The sequence below is a fragment of the Canis lupus genome, chromosome 37 (genome assembly GCF_048164855.1).
Source record: "Canis lupus baileyi chromosome 37, mCanLup2.hap1, whole genome shotgun sequence".
Classification (NCBI taxonomy): Eukaryota; Metazoa; Chordata; class Mammalia; order Carnivora; family Canidae; genus Canis; species Canis lupus.
In genome coordinates this window covers 19,231,345-19,252,649 of record NC_132874.1, presented here as the reverse complement: position 1 = coordinate 19,252,649, position 21,305 = coordinate 19,231,345, and the positions used below count along the sequence as shown (strand labels likewise).

Below are 21,305 nucleotides of genomic sequence, written 5' to 3'. Positions count from 1 at the left end.
GCCAGATCATCCTAATTATAGTTTTAAAATATACAGTAAATAATTTATCAATATATTCTTTTTAAGATTTTATTCATTTATTCATGAGACAGAGAGAGAGAGAGAGAGGCAGAGACACAGGCAGAGGCAGAAGCAGGCTTCATGCAGGGAGCTCTATGTGGGACTCGATCCCCGGACCCCAGGATCACGCCCTGGGCTATAGGCAGGCACTAAACCACTGAGCCACCCAGAGATGCCCAAGAATATTTAACAACTAAATTCTTTTTTTAAAAATATGCTTAAGAGTCAAGGACTATAATTTATTAAGACGGAGTCTGCAGATCATGTGAAAACTGACCTTGGAATTTTATTAAAATAGGTTAATGATGTGTTCAGAGGGGGCTCAACTCACCCAAAACTGAGCATAGAAGTATTTTTCTCAAGAAAGTCTACAACTTTCATCAGATTTCAGAACGGTTAGACTGAACCGTTTATAACTGGCCTTTATGCAACTGGCCAACTATTAGATAATATTTTATTTGAGTAGCTCCATACCCAGCATGGAGCCCAATGCAGGCTCAAACTCAGGACCCTGAGATTAAGACCTGAGCTGACATCAAGAGTCAGGATGCTTAACCAACTAAGCCACCCAAGCGCCTCTCAAAAAGTATTTTAGAATCTAACAGCCATCTGTGTGAATACAGCGGTTACTATGCAGATGTGAAGTGGTGATTTACGGACTTCCAATAATCTCAACCACCTGCAGCAGGGTTTTAAATATGAGAATACATGAAAAAGAGCCTCAGAGGACCTGCGATGCCTGTCTCAACACATATCAATTAAATTCCAGCAAGGCAGCCAACTCTGTCTACCTTAACAATGAGTCTAAAAACCTCCATCACCTGCCTAGCACAGCAAGTTAAGAAGCAGATAAATGAGAAACAGTAATAAAATAGCACTCTAGAGTTATTTGGCTGTTGGGGAAATGGCTCCAAATATCTCAAGAGTCCATAAAGTAGCATTTTACTTCAACAAAAATGTTTTGTGTAATGATGCTTTTCAGCCACCAAAGAAAAAACAAGCCCCTCTTATCACTTCCCCCACCAAAAACCCTAAGAAACTATTTTTTTAAAAAATCGAACATATTAAGGTCGAAATATTTTAGCTTTTAAGAGCAAAGCTTAAACTATGAAACAAGAAATCAACTGAAAGAACAAAAAACACTGGAACATGATGTTAATGAGATTCAGTAAATGGGGCAGATCTGAAAATGCCTTTTAAAAAAAAGATGTTATAAAACTCACCTAATCAGTGAGTAAAACAGTGGTAAAACTGACTTTTTTTCATTTTTAGAAAAGACAAAAGCAAAATGTTAGCAGAAACTTCAACTAGTCCCTCACCAACCCCTTCTCAGACTAATCTATTCCATCTCCTATCATACCTGGGGAGTCATACTATACAAATAGTTGTCAGATGAGTTTTGTAATTAATGAAATTAAAATTTCAAGCTTCCTAATGGATCCCCGAGTTAAAAAGAAAGTCAAATTACACAAAAGACTTCATCTTTGTAAGTTTCTGATTAAGGTTCCTTATGTATACGTTTAAAAGTAATTGAAGCACCCTAATCTGAAATGCAAAACATATAAGGAGAAAAATGTATTAGTAGCAGGCTCAAATTGTTTCAAACTACCCCTCCTTCCTTTACAATTCTCATTGAGTGAGGAGGAGAGAAAAACCTCTTGCCAAATTTACAGTGGCCCCTGAAACCTATTCGTCCTCACATTACCCCTCCCCAAAATTCCTGGAAGCCTGAGAGACCTTCCACTTCCACAAAAACCTCCTGTTCTATTATCTCTAAAATTTCTCTTGGTTTTCTCCATTATGTCCTCAAATATGCAAAGCACATGTCCTATCTTTGAAAGAATTGGCTACTTTTTTTCTAAATTATCTTCAATCTGCTCAATGTCTAGTCTGGGAAAACTCTAAGTGTGGTTCTTAAAGTATGTCTGGACCAGTAGCCTCAAAAATCACTTAAGAACATGGATATACAAATTATTGGCCCTACCCAGACCTACTAGACTGGAAACTTGGGGGAGGGGAGTGGCTAGCAGGGGTAAGAAACAGGCTACATGGTTCTGGTGAGTGCTATAATTTAAGAACTACTGCTTTAAGGAATCATGTGTAATATAAAATATAAGAATAAAAAATCAAGTAAAAATATTAAAATTGACCTGAAAATATCACTATGATTTCAGGATTTATTTGAAAAAATATGTATTTTCTAGCTCAGTTCACAGAATGAGCCTAGAAATAATGTCACCCAGTATCAGTAACATCCCTAAAATCTAGATTTTCACTTCTAATGTCATCCAGGGGTCCTTGGAAAGGCAGCTTGCTCCATGCCTTGAGCAAGTACAAAATGTCTAGATTACCTAGTTGATCTAACAAGTAAAGGGTCAAAGATCAAAAGGATACGATTAAAGATGGTTCAAAAAGGCAACCAGTAAAAAAAAAAAAAAAGAAAAAAAAGGCAATCAGTAATCCCTTCTCAGCTTTTTGGCTGAGATCAAGTGTAAAAAGGCAACCAGTAGTCAAAACTGTAACAATCGTAGCATCAAAAAAGAAGAGAGCTGACTAAAATACACCGATTCTATGAAAAACTGAGTTTATACATGATAATTAAAAAACAAAGGAGAAAATTAGGAAAATCTCATTTGTTACATTGGGGTGGTTTTTAAACTAACTCTTTGAAAACTGGAAAATAAAGAGAAGAATTAAGTACTTATCCTGCTTTTCCAGTAGGAACTGTCTTTTATAAAGTAACCAAAAAGTCCCAATTGATGAAGGAAAGAACTACTTTACCAAAAAAAACAAAAAAAAGGCAATTAGCAAAAATCAAAGAAATTTCAATGAAAAATGATCACTTAAGACTTCTGAAACATTGACTCAAGAAAGGATTTTCAACGAGTGAAACGTTTAGAGAACTGGATATCTGTGTGATGACAAACTAATACCACACAGATAACTTCTAGGTTGCAAGCAGAAACAACTACCTTCTCCTGGTTACATGGAAAGATCTTATGCCTACTGCCCTAATCTAGTGCTCAATTTAGCATCACTAATGATGGGACAATCAGATACAGTTTCTCGATGTGATGCAGGGAGAAGTACTTATGAGTTATGATGTATGCTATCAGCCAAAAATATTTCAATCTAATCAAAGCTATAGATTAATCTTCCAAGTTAAACAAATTTTAACTAAAAGGCACCAGGAGAAAACAATCAGAGAAATCTGGAACAAGGGACTTTTTAGAGTCTCATTCCTCAGTGAATCAATGGGTTAGCAGCACTGGCATTTCCTGGAAGCCTGTAGGAAACACCAACATTTAGGCCCCATCCTAGAGCAAATGAATCCGAACCTTTATCATAAACAAGATTTTCAAGTGATTTGTATACATATTAAAGTGTGAGAAGCCCCTTTCCAGGACAAGAGGCCAATTTCTTGAGGTGCCATAAATTAAAAGGGACTTAAGACAAAACCACCAGATGTATCATCCTATATCGGAAAAAAGAATTATAAAGAATGTTTTTGAAACTGAAGAAATTTCAACATGATTATTTATTAATAAAGAAAAGAATTCATTATTCTTTAAATTCTCTTAATTATTATTTTGTCAGGAAGTTATTTCTTTGCAAATCAAAAAAATTTTTAGAGGTAGTATGTCACTTATAAAAAAAACCTGCACTCTAAAAGAGCAAATAATCAGGGAGCCTGGCTGACTCAATCAGAAGAGCATGTGACTCTTGATCTCAGCGTTGTGAGATTGAGCCCCACGCTGGGTGTAGAAGTTACTTTAAAAAAGAAAATAATGGGGCAGCCCTGGTGGTACAGCGGTTTAGCGCCGCCTGCAGCCCAGGGTGTGATCCTGGAGGCCCGGGATCAAGTCCCGCGTCGGGCTCCCTGCATGGAGCCTGCTTCTCCCTCTGCCTGTGTCTCTGCCCCCTCTCTCTCTGTCGCTCATAAATGAGTAAATAAAAATCTTAAAAAAATAATAATAAGTAAAATAAAATAATGTTTTAACTAAACACATTTATTTTCCCCCACACTTCTTCCTACTTAACCTCTGTGCCCCTGAATTTTTTTTAAATTTTCATTTCTCTTATTCAAGTAAAGTTAAAAATTTTTAATTTAAATTTTAGGTTGTTAAGATACAGTGTAGTACTGGTTTCTGAAGTAGATCAGTGATTCATTACTTACATACAACACCTAGTGCTCATCACAAGTGCCCTCCCTAATGCCCAGCACCCATCTAGCCCATCCCCCAGCCCACCTCCCTCCATCACCATCAGTCTGTTCTCTATCATTAGTCTGTTATTGTGCTCCTAATTTCTGAAATGCTCTCAGGACTCCTTTGATTTCAAAGGCTGAGGCTCCAACTAAGACTTCTTGGCTCCCAGGCTTTGCTAAAAGTAGTAATGGTGAGAAAGAACTGATTATGTATGAAAATATTATGAACCTTCCAGCTATTTTAAAATTCCAGTAACCATTTATTAATAACATGCCTCTCAATAAGCCTGTAGAGAGTAATGCATCAAAACCCTGAATTTGATAAAAATTTTATCACTTTAATTAGAAAATCAGATTATAAAAAAAAAAAAAAAGAAAATCAGATTATCTCAATGCTGTTTATAGAAGTTTCATTGTTGTTTATGAAGTTTTTTCAAAGTGAGGGTTTCAAATACGTTGAAAAAGCAGTAATACAAGTGTCTTTGGTAGTAAGACATTGTCCTGAAACAAAATCAGGTTTTGAGCAAGAAAGGCCAAGTACTATTAAAAAATATTTAATGACTTTATCCATCTTTGGGTCTTAAGTCTTCCTGGGAAAGTACGTGGGCTTCAGAATGAGACGATCCAGCTGTGACTCTTGGCAAGTTATTTTTCCTCAGTAGCAATTTCTCATCAATAAATAGAGACAGCACCTCATCTTGCAGAGTGAATGCCCAGTACAGAAGTTTAATTCTTTCCTTCGACAAGGTCTCCCTGGATTCTAATATGGTCCCTTTTCCTAACTTAAAAGTCGTCCATATTATTCACTCTACCACATACCACATACTGATTACTGATTACTCAAATATTTCATACTATCTCTGTTTATTAAAATATTTCATACGTGTCCTTTACTTCCCTCAGGTAGAAATGTAAACTCCTGAAAAAAACCAGTAATATTCTTCTTTTCAACATACCATTCAGAACCTAGCATAGTATTATGACACACTAAATACTTGACACTTGCTGATGAAAATACAATCATAAATTCATACGCTCTAAGTGTAGTAATTCTCAGCTTTAAAGTTCATGAATAACAACGTCAGGGAGAAAAGATACGATAAAACCAACTCCTCTTCAATCTATTTGTCATTTAAGAATTCTTTGAGAGGAGTGGTGCCACAGCTTTAGTTTTTTAGCTGTAACTTTTAATGCTTTTAGGGCAGCCCCAGTGGCTCAGCCGTTTGGCGTCGCCTTTAGCCCAGGGTGGGATCCTGGAGACCCGAGATCGAGTCCCACGTTGGGCTCCCTGGCGCGTGGAGCCTGCTTCTCCCTCTGCCTGTGTCTCTGCCTCTCTCTCTGTGTCTCTCATGAATGAATAAATAAAATCTTAAAAAAAAAAAAAAAACTTTAATGCTTTTAAATGTAGTTTCAGCCAATTCTGTGTAAGACATTTAAAATTTCATTTTTTAAAGGTTTTATTTATTCATGAGAGATACACAGAGAGAGACAGAGACACAGGCAGAGGGGGGAGGCTCCTCACAGGGAACTCGATGCAGGACTTGATCCCCAAACCAGAATCACAACCTGAGCCAAAGGCAGACACTCAACCGCTGAGCCACCAGGCATCCAAAAATTTTAATTATTTTTGAAGAACCTTTATTTTAAACATCCAGACTACATTAAGTAATTTTGAGGCATTATAAAGAGACCACAGTCTACCCTCAACCCAATTCCACTTTTTGCTATGATGAATTTCAGGATAATATGGAAAACTGGTCCTTAAAAAGAATAAAGATTAAAGATTTATTTAAATTTAAATATATTATTTCATGGGATCTCAGCTATCACCTACACTCTATGTCCCAATGTCTCCAAATCTTTTTTTTTTTTTTTTAAGATTTTATTTTCAAGTAATCTCTACACCCAAAGCAGGCTTGAACTTACAACCCCCAAATCAAGATTGCATGCTCCACAGACTGAACCAGCCAGGCACCCCATCAGTGTCTCCAAATCTTGATTCACCTCTGCTCTAAAAACTTTCCAATGCTTACTGGACATCCTTATCTGGGCTCCTCATTCTCAACAGATCTAGTTTCAATTCATCTCCCCTCATGCATGTTGTGCTACTGTTCCTATATTCTCTAACAGTAGGGATCATCTTCCATCCAGATGCCTAAAAGTCAAAATTATTTTTCCCTCCTCCCACCCTCAAACAAAAAGTCACCAGAAGCCCAATCTGCTCCAATTCTGAAATATCTTTCTAGTTTCTTTTCCTCCACATTACTATTGTTTTAGCTTAAGGCCCTAAGGATTTCTCAGATGTTTTAATGAAATCATTTAACTGGTATCCCTACTTCTAGTAGCTCCTGGTTGCTAAACCATATACCACAAAACTACGATTATTTCTTTTAAAAATATAAATTTCTGGCAGCCCAGGTGGCTCAGCGGTTTAGCACCGCCTTCAGCCCAGGGTGTGACCCCGGGGTCCTGGGATCGAGTCCCACATCAGGCTCCCTGCATGGAGCCTGCTTCTCCCTCTGCCTGTGTCTCTCTCATAAATAAATAAAATAAAATCTTAAAAAAAATACATATATATATATATATATATATATATATATATATATATATTTCTTACTTCTCTACTTCAGAGTATCTGATGGCTGACTTTTAACAAGAAGAAAAGCCAAGTCCTTCACATAGTGCATAAAACTTTGAAGATTCCTTCTTTCCCAACTTAAGACTCTGGTCAAAAGTCAAACTTTATAAATGATGTCCCCTACTCTCTCCTGGAAGATGAAGGGCCCTCCTATGCTGTTACTGCTTTTGTGCTCACTTTTAACAAAGCACCTATGATACTGTAATTATGTTGCAATAGAGAAAGCTTTCTGAAAGTAATAATGAGAACAATTCAATTTGTAACCCTGGAAAGGACTGTGAACAGCCCATTCACAACAAAGTACATACTAAGTAACCAATACAGATGTGTAAAGAAGAAAAACCTTATTCATAATTGTAAATGAAAAATGCCATTTTGTACCATACTGCTAGATTAAAACATCTGATAGTATTTAATAAAACATCTGATAGTATTTAATACTTGAGAAAGACTGACTGGTAAGAGTGGAAAAGAACTAGGCAATATTGTACATCGTTGAAAACATAAACTACCTTTCGGAAGGGAAATAAGACTTTTCATTAAAAAGAAAATGTATATAATTTCAGACGTATTTTAAGGATTATCTAGCCCAGGTGAAAGGGGAGAAGAGAATCAAAAGGTACAAATTTGCAGCTATAAAATAACAAGTCATGGGGGTGTAATGGACACCACGGTGTCTACAGTTATTAACACTACTACATTGTACATTTTAAATTTTACTAAGAAAGTAGATCTTAAAAGTTCTTGTTACAAGAAAAAAAAGACTTGGGGTGTCTGCGTGGGTCAGTCAGTTAAGCATCTGCCTTTGGCTCAGGTCATGATCGCAGAGTCCTGGGATGGAGCTCCACATTGTATATACCCTGCTCAACAGGGGGTGTCTCCTCCCTCTCCCTTTCAAATAAATAAATCTAAAAAAAAAAAAAAAAAAAACCACCAAAACGTTTTTAACTATGTGTAGTTAACAGATGGTTAACTAGACTTACTGTAGAGATCATTTCACAATGTATACAAACATTGAATCATTACGTTGTACATCTGAATCTAATGTCACTTATCTCAATTAAAAAATGAGGAATTATCCTATAAGTTTTTATATAAAAATTAATTAATTTAAAAATAAACACCTGAAATAACACATATCCTTCAATACAGAACAGGTTTAATTTATTAGGACACATTTATACAAAGGGGTACTACCCAGTTACTAAAAAGAATGAAGTAAATAAATCACTATCATTAAAAAAAAACCCAAGACATGAAAACTCAGGAAGTAGAACAGTGTATGCAGCATGATGCCATTTGTATCAACTATTCACAAAGAAATAACAGACATATGTACTGGTAAACGTACAGAAAATACTTAGAATAACACACAAACACCAATTATGTATAGAAAATGAAGTTAGTGGAGCCAGAAGGGAATCTCAGTTTTTCACTTCTGTACTATTTACTAATGTTTTTAATACAAGGCCATACTGCTTTTATAATGTTTCTAAACAGTTCATTATGGGGCCCCTGGGTGGCAGAGTTGGTTGAGTGATAACTCTTGGTCTAAAAGTTCAGGGCAGGATCTGAGGGTTCTGAGATCAAGCCCGGCATCAATGGTCAACACAGAGTCAGCCTGAGATTCTCTCCCTCACCCTCTCCCCTTTCCCACACCAACTTGCCTGCTCGCTATCGAAAATAAGTAAATAAATCTTACTAGTCCATCTATGATTGGAAAAAATAAGTCCCATATTCTTTCATAAAAATTAATAGTTTAATCACATATGTAATGTTGAAATATATGTTATGTAAACTACCAGGCAAAGTTTTGGGTTTATTCTTTCAAACTACAGTGGGTAGTTAGTAGTTAGCTTTTCTAATAAACACAGTGCTGAAAACTGTTCCATTACTCATTAAACTTACTGTAAAGTATTCATAAGCTACACAGAATCCCCCAGTACTATATACAGCAAGCACCATTAAAAAAGTTAATTGCCTCACCTCTTCTACTCTGCACTGAAGCAACAGAAAAAAAGAGATAGGAAAAGATTAGGAATATGGAGAATTGACACATTTGTATATAAAACTGTAGATCTGGAAGCATTTCTAAATTAAAGCATAAAAGTACTATTCACAATAAAATTTTAAAGTGTTTATTATACTAGGTTCTCCACAAGTAATGGAAAGATGAGTGTTAAGTAGCACTGACCAAGCATTTTTGTGTCTAAAATACTTAAGTTTAACTTCCACTTAAGATAAAAATTTTCCAGCCAAGTTTATAAAAGTACTTACTGATTTGATTCAAGGTTTCCTGAGGAATCCAACTCATGTCAACATCATTCTGACTTGATGTACCCATCTCTACCTTCTGTATGGGTCTCTTGCGCTGAGAGCACAAAAACATTATTTTATAAGAGTTCTCTTATAATGTTGACTATAATTTTTAAAAAGCATATTAAGCTCTTCTAGTTTTAAAAACATACTCCTACTTAAGTACTTTATTAATTAGAAGGAGAAAAATCATGCGCCTATCACCAACTATAAATAAATGATAAGGAATAAATCTTAACAAGAATTTATTTTCAGGTTTTAAAGACCTTTTCCTCTGCTATGAAGCTTCCTACGTTGGTGGACTGGTGGACCAACTAAGTATTTATAAAAAATTCAAGATAATTACTGAAATACTGCATGCAAGCAGGTAGATCTGTACTGTTAGCTAAAGCTAAATACACTCATACAGTTGGCATAGGTAAAATAAAAATATAAAATCTTATTTAAGCTAACAACCTCAAACTCTGCCCCTGGAATAACTGCAGCAAACTGTTAGGAAGAAAGTGATTCAATTCTTTTAGTCTTGCTCTTAAACAACAAACCTAATCATTTATGTATCAAATATACAGTCTAAAAACTAGACCCTGAGTACATGAAAAGTAACTAAAAACTGGCTTCATTCAAATGAAAAAAAAAACAAAAACAAAAACAAAACAAAAAACGGGAGATGCCATTACACCTCATACATAAATTTATAGCAAAAAAGCTATTATGAAAATGAGGTAAAGAGGGATCCCTGGGTGGCGCAGCGGTTTAGCGCCTGCCTTTGGCCCAGGGCGCGATCCTGGAGACCCGGGATCGAATCCCACGTCAGGCTCCCGGTGCATGGAGCCTGCTTCTCCCTCTGCCTGTGTCTCTGCCTCTCTCTCTCTCTCTGTGTGACTATCATAAATAAATTAAAAAAAAAAAAAAAGAAAATGAGATAAAGAAAGTTGTGGAAATTAACACCTGAGCATTTCTGAGTAGTTCTCTTTTAAAGATCAAGTAATGAATATAAATTTGACACAAATCATGTTATACTTTCCATTGAGAGGATAACATGGGTTGTTCCTTTTTTTTTTTTCTTTTTTTGCAGGGAGAACAGACAGATAAAAGATTAAGTGGTGGAATAAGCTACCATATCTAGACAATGCTTCGGCATTGCCACTTTCCTACCCTAATAAGAAAGCAGAAGTTTGATAGAATACAGCCAAATTCATTCATTCTATTTCAAATGAAAAGATTAACTTAAATGCTAACTGGAAATTATCTCTAAAGAGTAAAAGCTGTATTGATTAGACGTTGAATAATATATTCATTGAAAAGTGTAGTAAACAGTACAATGAAATCTTCTGAATTGAAGGAATAAAAATTCTAACATGATTTAGAATTACAATAAGAAGGTAAAGATCATTCTGGAGGGTGTAACCAAAAGACCTTAAATGCATTTGTGTATGAAAGTCTAAACAAAAACAAGTCACATATCCAAGGTCTCATCTTCAGGTTTTATCTTAAAAAAGTACAATAGACCTATAAATACACAAACCCACAGTTGAGAGCAAGAAGCCACAAATAACTAGATTATACTTAGTACAGTAACAACTTCTGAATTATGGCTGTAAGAGTCATTCATCTAGAATTACCTTTCTCGATTCTAGGAGTTGATGAAGGCCAACAACAACCAGGAGCCCAAGACCAGCAAGGAACATATACATAAAGATTCTGATATAAAAAGGAGAAAAAACAAACTGGCTTTAATTCATAAGAAACAGCACAACTAAGTAAAACTATAATTCTGCTTTAACTCAAACATCATAGCTAATTACAACTATAATTCTAATGTAAGTGTTCCAAATAACTTGTGGGGCAAAGGAAGTATTTTATATTCCATTTACATCTAAGTAGTAAGTTTCACAGATTTACTTTAAGAACAATTAGTCAAAAAAAAACCAATTGTACGATCTAAAATGAATAAAATTACTTTATAATTTATTACACTCAAGCTCAGTTTATTAAAATTGCGTTAGGTTTAATATTATTTTGCACAATTTGATTTAAAAATTGCTTCTGGTCAGTTACATATATGTATACAGTGAGAAATGATTCATGATCATTCACTAAGAACAGTTTCCAAGATAACTTGAGAAAAGTTAAAAATACAAACTAGATCTAGCAAGTGAAGAGGTATGTAACTTAGATAAGGCTGGTGATCAGCTTATGAGCATGTGGCAGAAAGAATTTAGAAAGGGGAGGGATCCCTGGGTGGCGCAGCGGTTTGGTGCCTGCCTTTGGCCCAGGGCGCGATCCTGGAGACCCGGGATCGAATCCCACATCGGGCTCCCGGTGCATGGAGCCTGCTTCTCCCTCTGCCTGTGTCTCTGCCTCTCTCTCTCTCTCTCTCTCTGTGACTATCATAAATAAATTAAAAAAAAAAAAAAAAAAGAAAGGGGAGATGTTCAGAAAGCCATCTATCTTTTAAAAATAGTATATGTCATTTTCCGTTATCTTTCCTAACTCACTATTAGTTCTAAAATATGGATTTATGTAGGCAGGATTTCACAAAAATTTATTGTGTGGTCCATTCTCACTATAAAAATAAATGTTGGGTAGCCCGGGTGGCTCAGTGGTTTAGCGCCGCCTTCGGCCCAGGGTGTGATCCTGGAGACCCGGGATCGAGTCCCATGTCAGGTTCCTGGCATGGAGCCTGCTTCTCCTTCTGCCTGTGTCTCTGCCTCTCTCTCTCTCATGAATAAATAAAATCTTAATAAAATAAAATAAAATAAATGTTAACAGGAGCAAGCCTTTCAGGCCTACCTTGTGAGATCAAGACATACATATTGCAAATTTCACTTACGTCTCTCCATCTAACCCATCCTCTCTTTCAATGATCGTAACTGTTTGATTGAAGACAGCATCTTGGAATACATTGCCCTATTAATAAATCATAAAAATGTCAACAGCATTGAAAAAATAAAGATTGTAAGATTTCTTAAAACTGTTACCTTAAAAAAAAAAAAAAGGTTACCTTAACAGATATAAAGCAGCTTTCTCATCACTTAGGTAAGACTCAACAAAGTCACATGTAATCGCACTAACTCAATGTCAGAGACTCAACATTATAGTAATACTTTCTTCCACAAAATAAAATCGCTTCCAACTTTTTTTGCTAAAGTTGTCCTTTGGTTTTATGAGGGTGGGCAAGTGGAAAAGTGTGAGAAACCAGGAAAGTAAAATAAAGATAAAATGTGCAGAAAGAGACAAAGCCCACGGAACACTCATAAGCTAAAAGCTGTAACTTCTGTTGTGTATAATGCCCCCAAAAAGAAGGGAAGAGCATGACAGTGTATATAGTAGCAGATTTTAAGAACTGAAGTCAAATCCATGTTCTAAATTCACAATGGACTGGAAATTAATTTACATGATTTTCAGTATCAAAATATTTTTCTGTTGCAGTCTTGGATTAATTTTGTCGGTTCAACACGACTTCAGTTTTCAAACACATCAGAATCATTGGGACAATACAGATAGTTGTTTCCAGCGTTTGATGCTTCACACAAAGGCAATACTTCTCAAAATTGTCACTTATTGCTAAACTGTAATTATGTAAGTTTTACTTCTAGATCTTTCCACCTGCATTCCTCCAATGACAATTCCAGGAATCAGAATACATTGATGATACAAACAATCAAAATGAAATAAAACTACACATTCATGTCTGTTGGATTAAGTTTAATTCTGCTTGAAAACAAGACAAAATATATAATTATTCAAACTGCGTAACTATGAAATTGAGAAAGATTACTATATTATTTTGAAAGATCAAAAACCCTAAGTAATAAAAAAAACTTCATTGCAGCATGAAAAATTTATCTTAGACGTAAGTAAGCATGCTGACAATATGTGAAGAAAAGGTTGAGTAAGCTTCCAAAAGGATGAATTTTCCTTCTCTGAAAACTTTTTGAGAAGGGAATGATTTAGACGTGCTTTCATCTGAAGGATATAATACTTGGCACCTGGAGGTCAGCTCCCAGCAGTAAAATTCTGGTGTTCTCTCATTGATTTACTGGACATATACATATATATGTGTGTGTGTGTGTGTGTGTGTGTGTATTAAAAACCACAAGAAAGACAACAGAGCTTATATTAGACCATTTGATTCTCATGAACCATAAACCTTACTGCTCTAACTATCCTAAAAATAATCGATTATATTTTTATCTGAGTATATAAAATGATGGAAAAAGTTACAGAAAGCCCTTAAAACTTACAAATAAAAGCAGTAAAATGGGCAAAATGGAAGCAATGAAAGGAGGTACAAAACAAACTATTCTCTCTATATTAACACCTGAATAAACAATACAATCTGCTGTGTGGCTTATCTTTCTTTTAAGATCAAGCTCAAGTCACATCTACTTTTCTACTACAGCACCTTACACACTTCTCTTTAGTATGTATCACTTATGCTGGAATATTGCCTGTTTATACCTATCTGCCCCACTCAATTCTAGTGTTGAAGACAAACATGTGCAATTTATTTTTGCCTCCCTGTTGCCCATCACAGTTCCAACCATAAACAGGCACTTGAATGAATAAATATAAGAGTAATTCATTAATCAGTGTCGACTGTCCTCATTCATCTCTAAGGTAAAAAAAAAAAAAAAAAAAAAAATTTAGAGGGCCTTACATTCAGATCTTTGTAGTTCAGATTGATGACTAGACCAAAAGGTCGTCCACCCATGGGCTCTGCAGGAATGAAGGAGTACTCAAAAGTTGCCTGTCTCTGCGGTGGTACTACAGTGTTCAGAGGGAGAGCTGTGAAATTCTGGATATAAAACTGGTAGTCCTGAGGATAACGGAATGAGGCATCTAAGGATTCAACAATAAAATCTTCTGTACCCTTGTTTGTAAAGCCTACTAGGAACTTCACAATATTATTTGCTGGAAAATCTAAGAAACAAAAAAAGAAATCAGAAGATTAGCAAACATTTTAAGCACACAAAATAAATAGACATTATTAAGGATTTGGGCACCCTTTCCTACATGTGGACTTGGTTTCAGAATCTTTTTCAGTAGCACACTCCAGTCACCCACTAACTAGTAATTGATTACAGTTAGTGTATAAACTGAAACCCTTGTCTGTACTCTGGCATTGCAACTTAAGAACTGAAAAGAGCATCTCAACATCAGATTACATTATTTCCATGTTGTGTGGTCTAAGAAAGAGTTGTGTACTTTTAGCAGTAAGATTAACTGGCCATGGGGCTACCTGTCTTAAAGTCACCTCCAACCTAGCATCTATTATCTATGCAGGTAAGAATGACAGAAAAGTGAATCTGAGATTGTAGTGTCCATTAAAATATTGAAAAAAAAAATTAACCAGGTAACCCATACCACTTTAAGCAATCAGTCAAAACACAAATTTGAAGGTAAGACTCAGAGGCAGCTACAAAAAAAGGAGGAAAAGCCTCTTAATCAAATCCTACTTTTTGTAGGCATAAAATTGGAATACATGCAGGAATAAAACAAAACTTGAGAAGACTAAGAAAATTAGTAACTTCAAAATGGAAGTATTTAATAATTATATCGTGGCCTACAGAGCTGAGTTTCACCCAGTTTAGCAGAGGCTTTGGGGCAGACACATCTGGGACCATCTTCATAATTTATTTACCAACTGAGTAGCCCCTGGACATGTTCTTCACCTCTCTAAACCTCAGTTTAGCAAGAGTAATTATCCTCATACGGTTTCTGTTATTTTTTTTTTTTAAGATTTTATTTGAGAGAGCCAGAGCATAAGGGAGCACAAGTCGGGGGAAGGGGCAGAGGCAGAGGGAGACGCAGACTCCCAACTGAGCAGGGAGCCCAAAGTACGGCTCAATACCAGGACTCCAGGACCATGACTTGAGCCAAAGGCAGATACCCAACCGACTGAGCCACCCAGGAGCCCTGGTTTCTGTTAAGATTAAATAATGCACACAAAATATTAAGAACAGTGTTTGCTGATAGCCCTCAGTAAATATAAGACATATTTATTTTCTTTTAATGAACTAGGCTTAATCAGTTTTAATATTTCACTAATATTTACTAATATTTCACTAATTTACTAATATTCGCTAATATGTCACTCATATTAAGTCAGTTTACTGTGGCAGTTTGAAAAATGTTTAACCAGTATCTTCCAAAAGAACATCTGACTTCTAATTTAAATAGATAGTACTTATTTTCCCCATAGTTTAAATGCCAGGAATACTATCTTACATGGATTATATGGATAATCACACATATAAGTGGGGTTTTTAAAAATACATATTTATGCCATATTTGTAAAATAATAAAGAGGAAAATGAATAAAAATCTTAAGCATTACTAATGCTTCCCCCAAAAAAGTAAGCTTGTCATTTGAAAAATTCCTATGCCTGAGTTAAAACATTTCTCTATTACCTTCTCCTTTCACAAACAGGATGGTTGTATCTGCACTTGGTGAAGCTTCAGGTTCACCAGATACATCTTCTTCCTCTTTATCTTCAGCCTAACAAAAACCACATTAAAAAAGATAATTATGAAGGAAAATACATCATTTAAAAATAATGACTTCACTATATGTGGGACAAAATGCTGCTTCTCCAAGGCTTTGCTGGGATTAGTAGGAGTACAAATTTCAGTGCATCTCCAAGAATAATATGTATACCAATGCCCCGGGGATTTTATGCAGATCTGATTCAGTTCCAGGGAAAGCCTGAAATTCTTTATTTCCTTTTTTTTTTTAAATTAAAGATTTGATTTATCTATTCATGAAAGACACAGAGAGCGGCAGAGACATAGGCAGAGGAGAAGCAGGCTCCCTGCGGGGAACCTGATGTGGGATTTGATCCCAGGACAACCCCATTCCACCCGCGACCGGACCAAAGGCTCAACCACTGAGCCTCCCAAGTGCACCTGAAATTTATCCCACATGTGCTTTTTATATAAGCACGAAAGAAATGCCAAGGCTATAGGTACTCAAACCACACTTCCAACTGTAAGGTTCTAGAGCACAGGTTGGTAAACTTTATCTGTCCAGTCTGAAAAAAGTTTAAAAGGTATCTTTCAAATGAACACTTAATTCCCAGTTAAAACAAATAGTATTTATTTTCTCCTTTAAATGCCAGGAATACTACCTCACAGGAAAAAGTCTCAAACTTACTCCCTCCCGCTCACCCTCCATCTTCCCACAAGGGTGAAGGAAACAATACTCTGAAAGCAGCACCAACCCAAGGATCCAGCTATCAAATAATTTTGGCTTGGGGAACCATGAGGTCCCTCTGGCAACTACTCAACTCTGAGGCTGCAGCATGAAACCAGCCACAGACAATATGTTAAACAATAAGGACAACTGCACTTGGCCTGTAGCCATTTTGCTGACTTCTGTTCTAGAGCACCTTGTCATCACCCCCAAAAGATTTCTATCTCAATTAACAGAACAATCTTCCTGTGAGAAGATGTCACACAACTTGGAAAAAGCGGTTAAAAAAAGAGTAAGCAGGATCATATTGGGATGATGGAAATGGCCTAAAATGCAGAGCTGCTCAACTTGGTATATTTATTAAAGATTGTTGAATTGTTTGTTTAAAACAGATGAATAGTATAATCTGTAAACTGTATCAATGAAATAGTTACAAAATGTGAAATTTTAATTTAAAAATTTAATCCTCAGCGCAGCACCTCTTCAGGCATTGATGAGGATTACAGAGATTACTAATATATTTGAAGTGTTCAGGCCTTTAATAAATTGAGATGCTTAAGGGCACCACTGTTTACTGGCATTTTGCTTTTTTCATTTATGTAAAACACTCTCTCCCCCAATAGACAGACCTCTCTCAAGGGCAAAGACAGTCTTAAACTTAAAAAATTCTCCACATCTAGATCATAACTCAAGAGAAGACCCTCAAACATTTGTTCAATGACTATGCAACTGTTTGATGTTATATTTTAAATATCCTAATGATACCATTCATTTAGTAAGAGTTAGTGAATTTCTATTTTTGAGAAAAGAAACCCACAAGTAGGAAAAGGGACCAGCGATAAGAAGGCAGGAACCAAAAGGCTGTAATAAGGAGCAAAGAGTATTTGATCTGACTTGATTGATGTATTGTGGGATAAAAAGAAATGGAAGTCATAAGATGAAAGCTTAAATTGCTAGAGCCATATCAAAACAGGAACAGTTTATGGAAGTGGGATGGATGGTAAAAGCTGAATTCCATTTTAGACATATAAAATTTCAGGTATGAATGGAGTATCTAGATGGTGCTATCCAGCAGAGAGCTGGAAATAAAGGTATGGAGCTCAGTAAGGTAAGTGGCTAGAGACAAGATCTGAAGGTAATTGGTAAAAGGTGGTGCTGGCTGAAACCACAGGTTTCATCAACAGTTAAGGAGGCAAGCAGAGGGAGAGAAGATGGTAGAGAGATCGAGCAGCAGCAGTTGGGCAGAGTAAACTAGTCACCCCCACCTCCAAACCAACATGAAGGGACTCAAGGAAGGGGTACTCCGCAAATGCTTGAAAGAGTTTGAACAGGATAACCATATAACAATGAAAAACAGGCCACGGATTTTGCAATTAGGGGAGTGGTGACTTAGCAAGAACAGTTTTACTAGATACATCGGACCAGACCACAATACAAATGTGAAATGAGTAGAGCGGTACAGTTTACGCTTTCAAGAAAAGTGCTGGTAAAGAAAAAGTGTAGCAACTTAAAGTGGAGGAATACAAACTGGGATATAAAAGTATATCTGTAGCATTTTAATATAATCAAGTCACTGACAAAGTTACAGAAAAATACAAAATCCCACCACAGGACCAGATGGGGACATGAACACAGGTGGTAGGGCTAGCCTTAGAAGAGAGTAAAAACAACTCACTATTTTTTTTAAGGAGAAAATGTAGAAAGGATGACTGAATAATATAATTCAGAAGTAGAAAATTTGATAAAGTTCACACTCGATGGCTTTTACTTTCTGGCACTGAAGGCACTGCCTTGCTAAGACTGTGAAGAGGACTGATTCTGGAGTTTAAAAGTCGTTTTTTAAAAAGAAGTAATCTGTGTAGAATAAATTATAGTAGTCCAGAGAGGAAATTAAAGTAGCTAGAAGCATGTTGCAGTGATCTTCATTCTACCCCAACATTCTTATTGTCATACTATAATTTTATAGTAAAAGTTTCAGAACTAGACTTATTTATTTATTTTAAAGATTTATTTATTCATGAGAGATGGGGGGGGGGGGGGGCGGGGCAGAGACACAGGCAGAGGGAGAAGCAGGCTCCATGCAGGGAGCTTGATGTGGGACTTGATCCCGGGTCTCCGGGATCACAACCTGAGCTGAAGGCAGGCGCTTAACCACTGAGCCACCCAGGGGTCCCCAGAACTAGACTTTTTAAAAGATCTTCTCCAAGCCCCTTCTTTTTCACAAGACACATTTTATATACTGTTTATTGCCTATTCCTCAATCCCTGCCACCAAAACACATATATATTGCCCCAAAAACAGAAACTCCATGACAGCAGGGAAAATACCTGGTTTCTATACCCCAGCACTAAAAACAGTGCCTACCACATAGTACGGATTCAGTAAATACTTGCTTACTGAATGAAGGAAAGAAAGAGGAGGAAAAAGAGATCCAGAGAGATAACCTACTCAAAGTCAAAAAGCTAAGTAGCATGCATCCCAAATCGATCAACACTGGTCCAGTGCCATTCCCAGTGTACTATTACCCTCTAAGATAAGGTCCGTATGATATTTAATTGTTCTTTGTCTCACATCTTCCTCCTTGTGCAAGAAAATACTTAACCATTCTCAATTACTGGCCCCTTTCTCCCAACTTCAACCCACTGATCACAGCAACCTCTTAAAGCAAGAATTTTAAAACCAAATTTGGGGAAGCCCGGGTGACCCAGCGGTATAGCGCCGCCTTCGGCCCAGGGCCTGATCCTGGAGACCCCGGATTGAGTCCCACGTCAGGCTCCCTGCATGGACCCTGCTTCTCCCTCTGCCTCTCTCTCTCTGTGTGTCTCTGCCTCTCTCTCTCTGTGTGTCTCTCATGAATAAATAAATTAAAAATCTTTAGAAAACAAAAACAAATTTGTCTATAAAAGGATAGATTCTAGAAATGCAATATACATGAATTACGCTTTATAGAACACTAACCAAATCTGTGGGTTCATCTTCTTCCACTTCTGCTTCATCATCTTCATCTTCAATTATTGAATCTTCCACCGTTTCTTCATCTTCTGTGAGATCTTGAGCTGCAACTAATGAGCCTAACAATAAAATACAAAACAAGTAGTTACCCTTTACTGCTGGCATATCAATGGTTTTTAGTCCCAGGTACAGGCAATACATATTTCCCCTGGAGTGATTCAATCTCCCAGTTCCCTTGAATGATGTCAAATTACAATGCATCTAGAATATTCATGATTTTATCCTATTGGTAGTCAGATCAACTGTATGTTAACTTTAATGGGAAATACTGTTTAAATTCTCAAAAGCACTGAATTGTTGGGAAAATGAACTGCCGAAACTAAAGATGCCTTGAGGTCAAATAAAAGAACTTTACACAAGTTTGTTTTAAACGTAAAAAGCTCCAGAATTTAATCCCTATCATTAACCATACAAACGAAAACCTTACTCAGATCTAAAGGAAATAGCAACCTCAATAACTAGGCAAGAAACATTTGTTATTAAAGTTGACTACAGCTCTGAGAACTTGATAGCATGTAATTCCAAGGAATAAATACTTGTATGGCATCCATGGTAAAAACTAGCTTGCATAAAATATATTTGATACAATAAAAACTACACTGGTAACTTCAGAGTTGATGGCACCGAAAGCATGCATCCATCTATTTTTGCATATGGCTTTCAAACATGTTTTAAGTACCTTTTCATTTTATTTCCCCTACACTTAAAAAATTAAGCATCACTGTAAGGTCAAGAAATTATAAATTTTATAGGCAAAAGTTCTTTAAACAAGTCACGTTAAATTGATCTCAGGCAAGACACTCAAAACAGAATCTCAAAGTTCTAGTGACTCTTCCAACATTTCTCAGCAAGAATGATGATGTGGCAATTCAGTAGAGGAAAAAAAATGTGGGAAAGGAAGCATGTGTACATGCTGCAATACCCAGAGAAAACAGTCTATATTAAGGGCTACGCATTTTAAGCCTTTCCCACTTCCTTGAGTTCTTACAAGCTGTTAAAATTTATGTACAATATTAAAGAACACCGAACCGCACATTATGAACTGAAAAACAGCTTCTACTGTTTGCTGGACAAACAGTGCATTCATAACTTACAAGTCATCTTCTAGAACCAGCATGAAAAATACCTATGCTAACATCATAATTTCAAGTTGTACTTAAATTTCAAGACTTCTCAATAGATGCAATGGATTTTCACCCTACATTTCAGTAGATATTAAGGTTACTCAGTAACAGTTCTGTGCCTAGAGAGTCTAGCAATTCTCAATTGGAAAACTTTAGAGAAAAAACTTCCTTTGGGGGAAAGGAAGAAAAAAAAAAAGACCATTCCTCACACACACACAAATGTCTAACGATATCTAATTAGGTTTAGACAAAACTGATGTTTTTTAAAACAGAAAGAAAATGGTTTGAAACCTGAAGAACACAGTCTGGATCCTAAACAGGCAATTGTCCGATTTTCTTTTGAAAGCCAAGTAAGAGCAAACCAGCCAAGCGACTCCTAAAGGAAGAGAGTCCCCCTTCAACCCTGCAAATGAATTCATCAACAGGCTCTGTTAATTCTCTCACCTGGTTTCCTATCCCCTAAATAGAAACCAGTGGCTTCCCTTTCCTTTGTAAAAAAAAAAAAAAAACTCGCATGGGCAGCCGGGGTTGCTCAGCGGTTAGCGCCGCCTTCAGCCCAAGGCCTGGCCCTGAAGACTCCCGGATGGAGTCCCTTGTCGGGCTCCATGCAGGGAGCCTGCTTCTCCCTCTGCCTGTGTCTCTGCCTCTCTCTCTAATAAATAAAATCTTTAAGAAAAAAAAAAAGCATGTGTGGGTACCTGTCATTATCAACCATTTTTGCTTAAACTTACAGAAGGAAGGGAATCCTAG

General features: G+C 36.5%; 1 protein-coding gene across 5 annotated transcripts in view; it reads right to left on the bottom strand.

Moving 5' to 3' along the window:
- The window catches only part of SSR1 (signal sequence receptor subunit 1), a 38,793-nt gene that overhangs the window by 15,854 nt on the left and 1,634 nt on the right, over positions 1 to 21,305 (bottom strand). For all 5 annotated transcript variants that reach the window (XR_012025464.1, XR_012025463.1, XM_072813962.1 and 2 more), the window contains exons 2-7: positions 19,378 to 19,490; positions 15,639 to 15,726; positions 13,885 to 14,147; positions 12,055 to 12,131; positions 10,844 to 10,922; positions 9,183 to 9,276 (exon numbers count right to left, since the gene is read on the bottom strand). Coding sequence is in view for 3 of the 5 variants with exons in the window: in XM_072813962.1 (XP_072670063.1) it covers positions 9,183 to 9,276; positions 10,844 to 10,922; positions 12,055 to 12,131; positions 13,885 to 14,147; positions 15,639 to 15,726; positions 19,378 to 19,490 (714 nt within the window). In the remaining 2 variants the exon portion in view is untranslated. The remainder of the gene's footprint in view (positions 1 to 9,182; positions 9,277 to 10,843; positions 10,923 to 12,054; positions 12,132 to 13,884; positions 14,148 to 15,638; positions 15,727 to 19,377; positions 19,491 to 21,305) is intronic.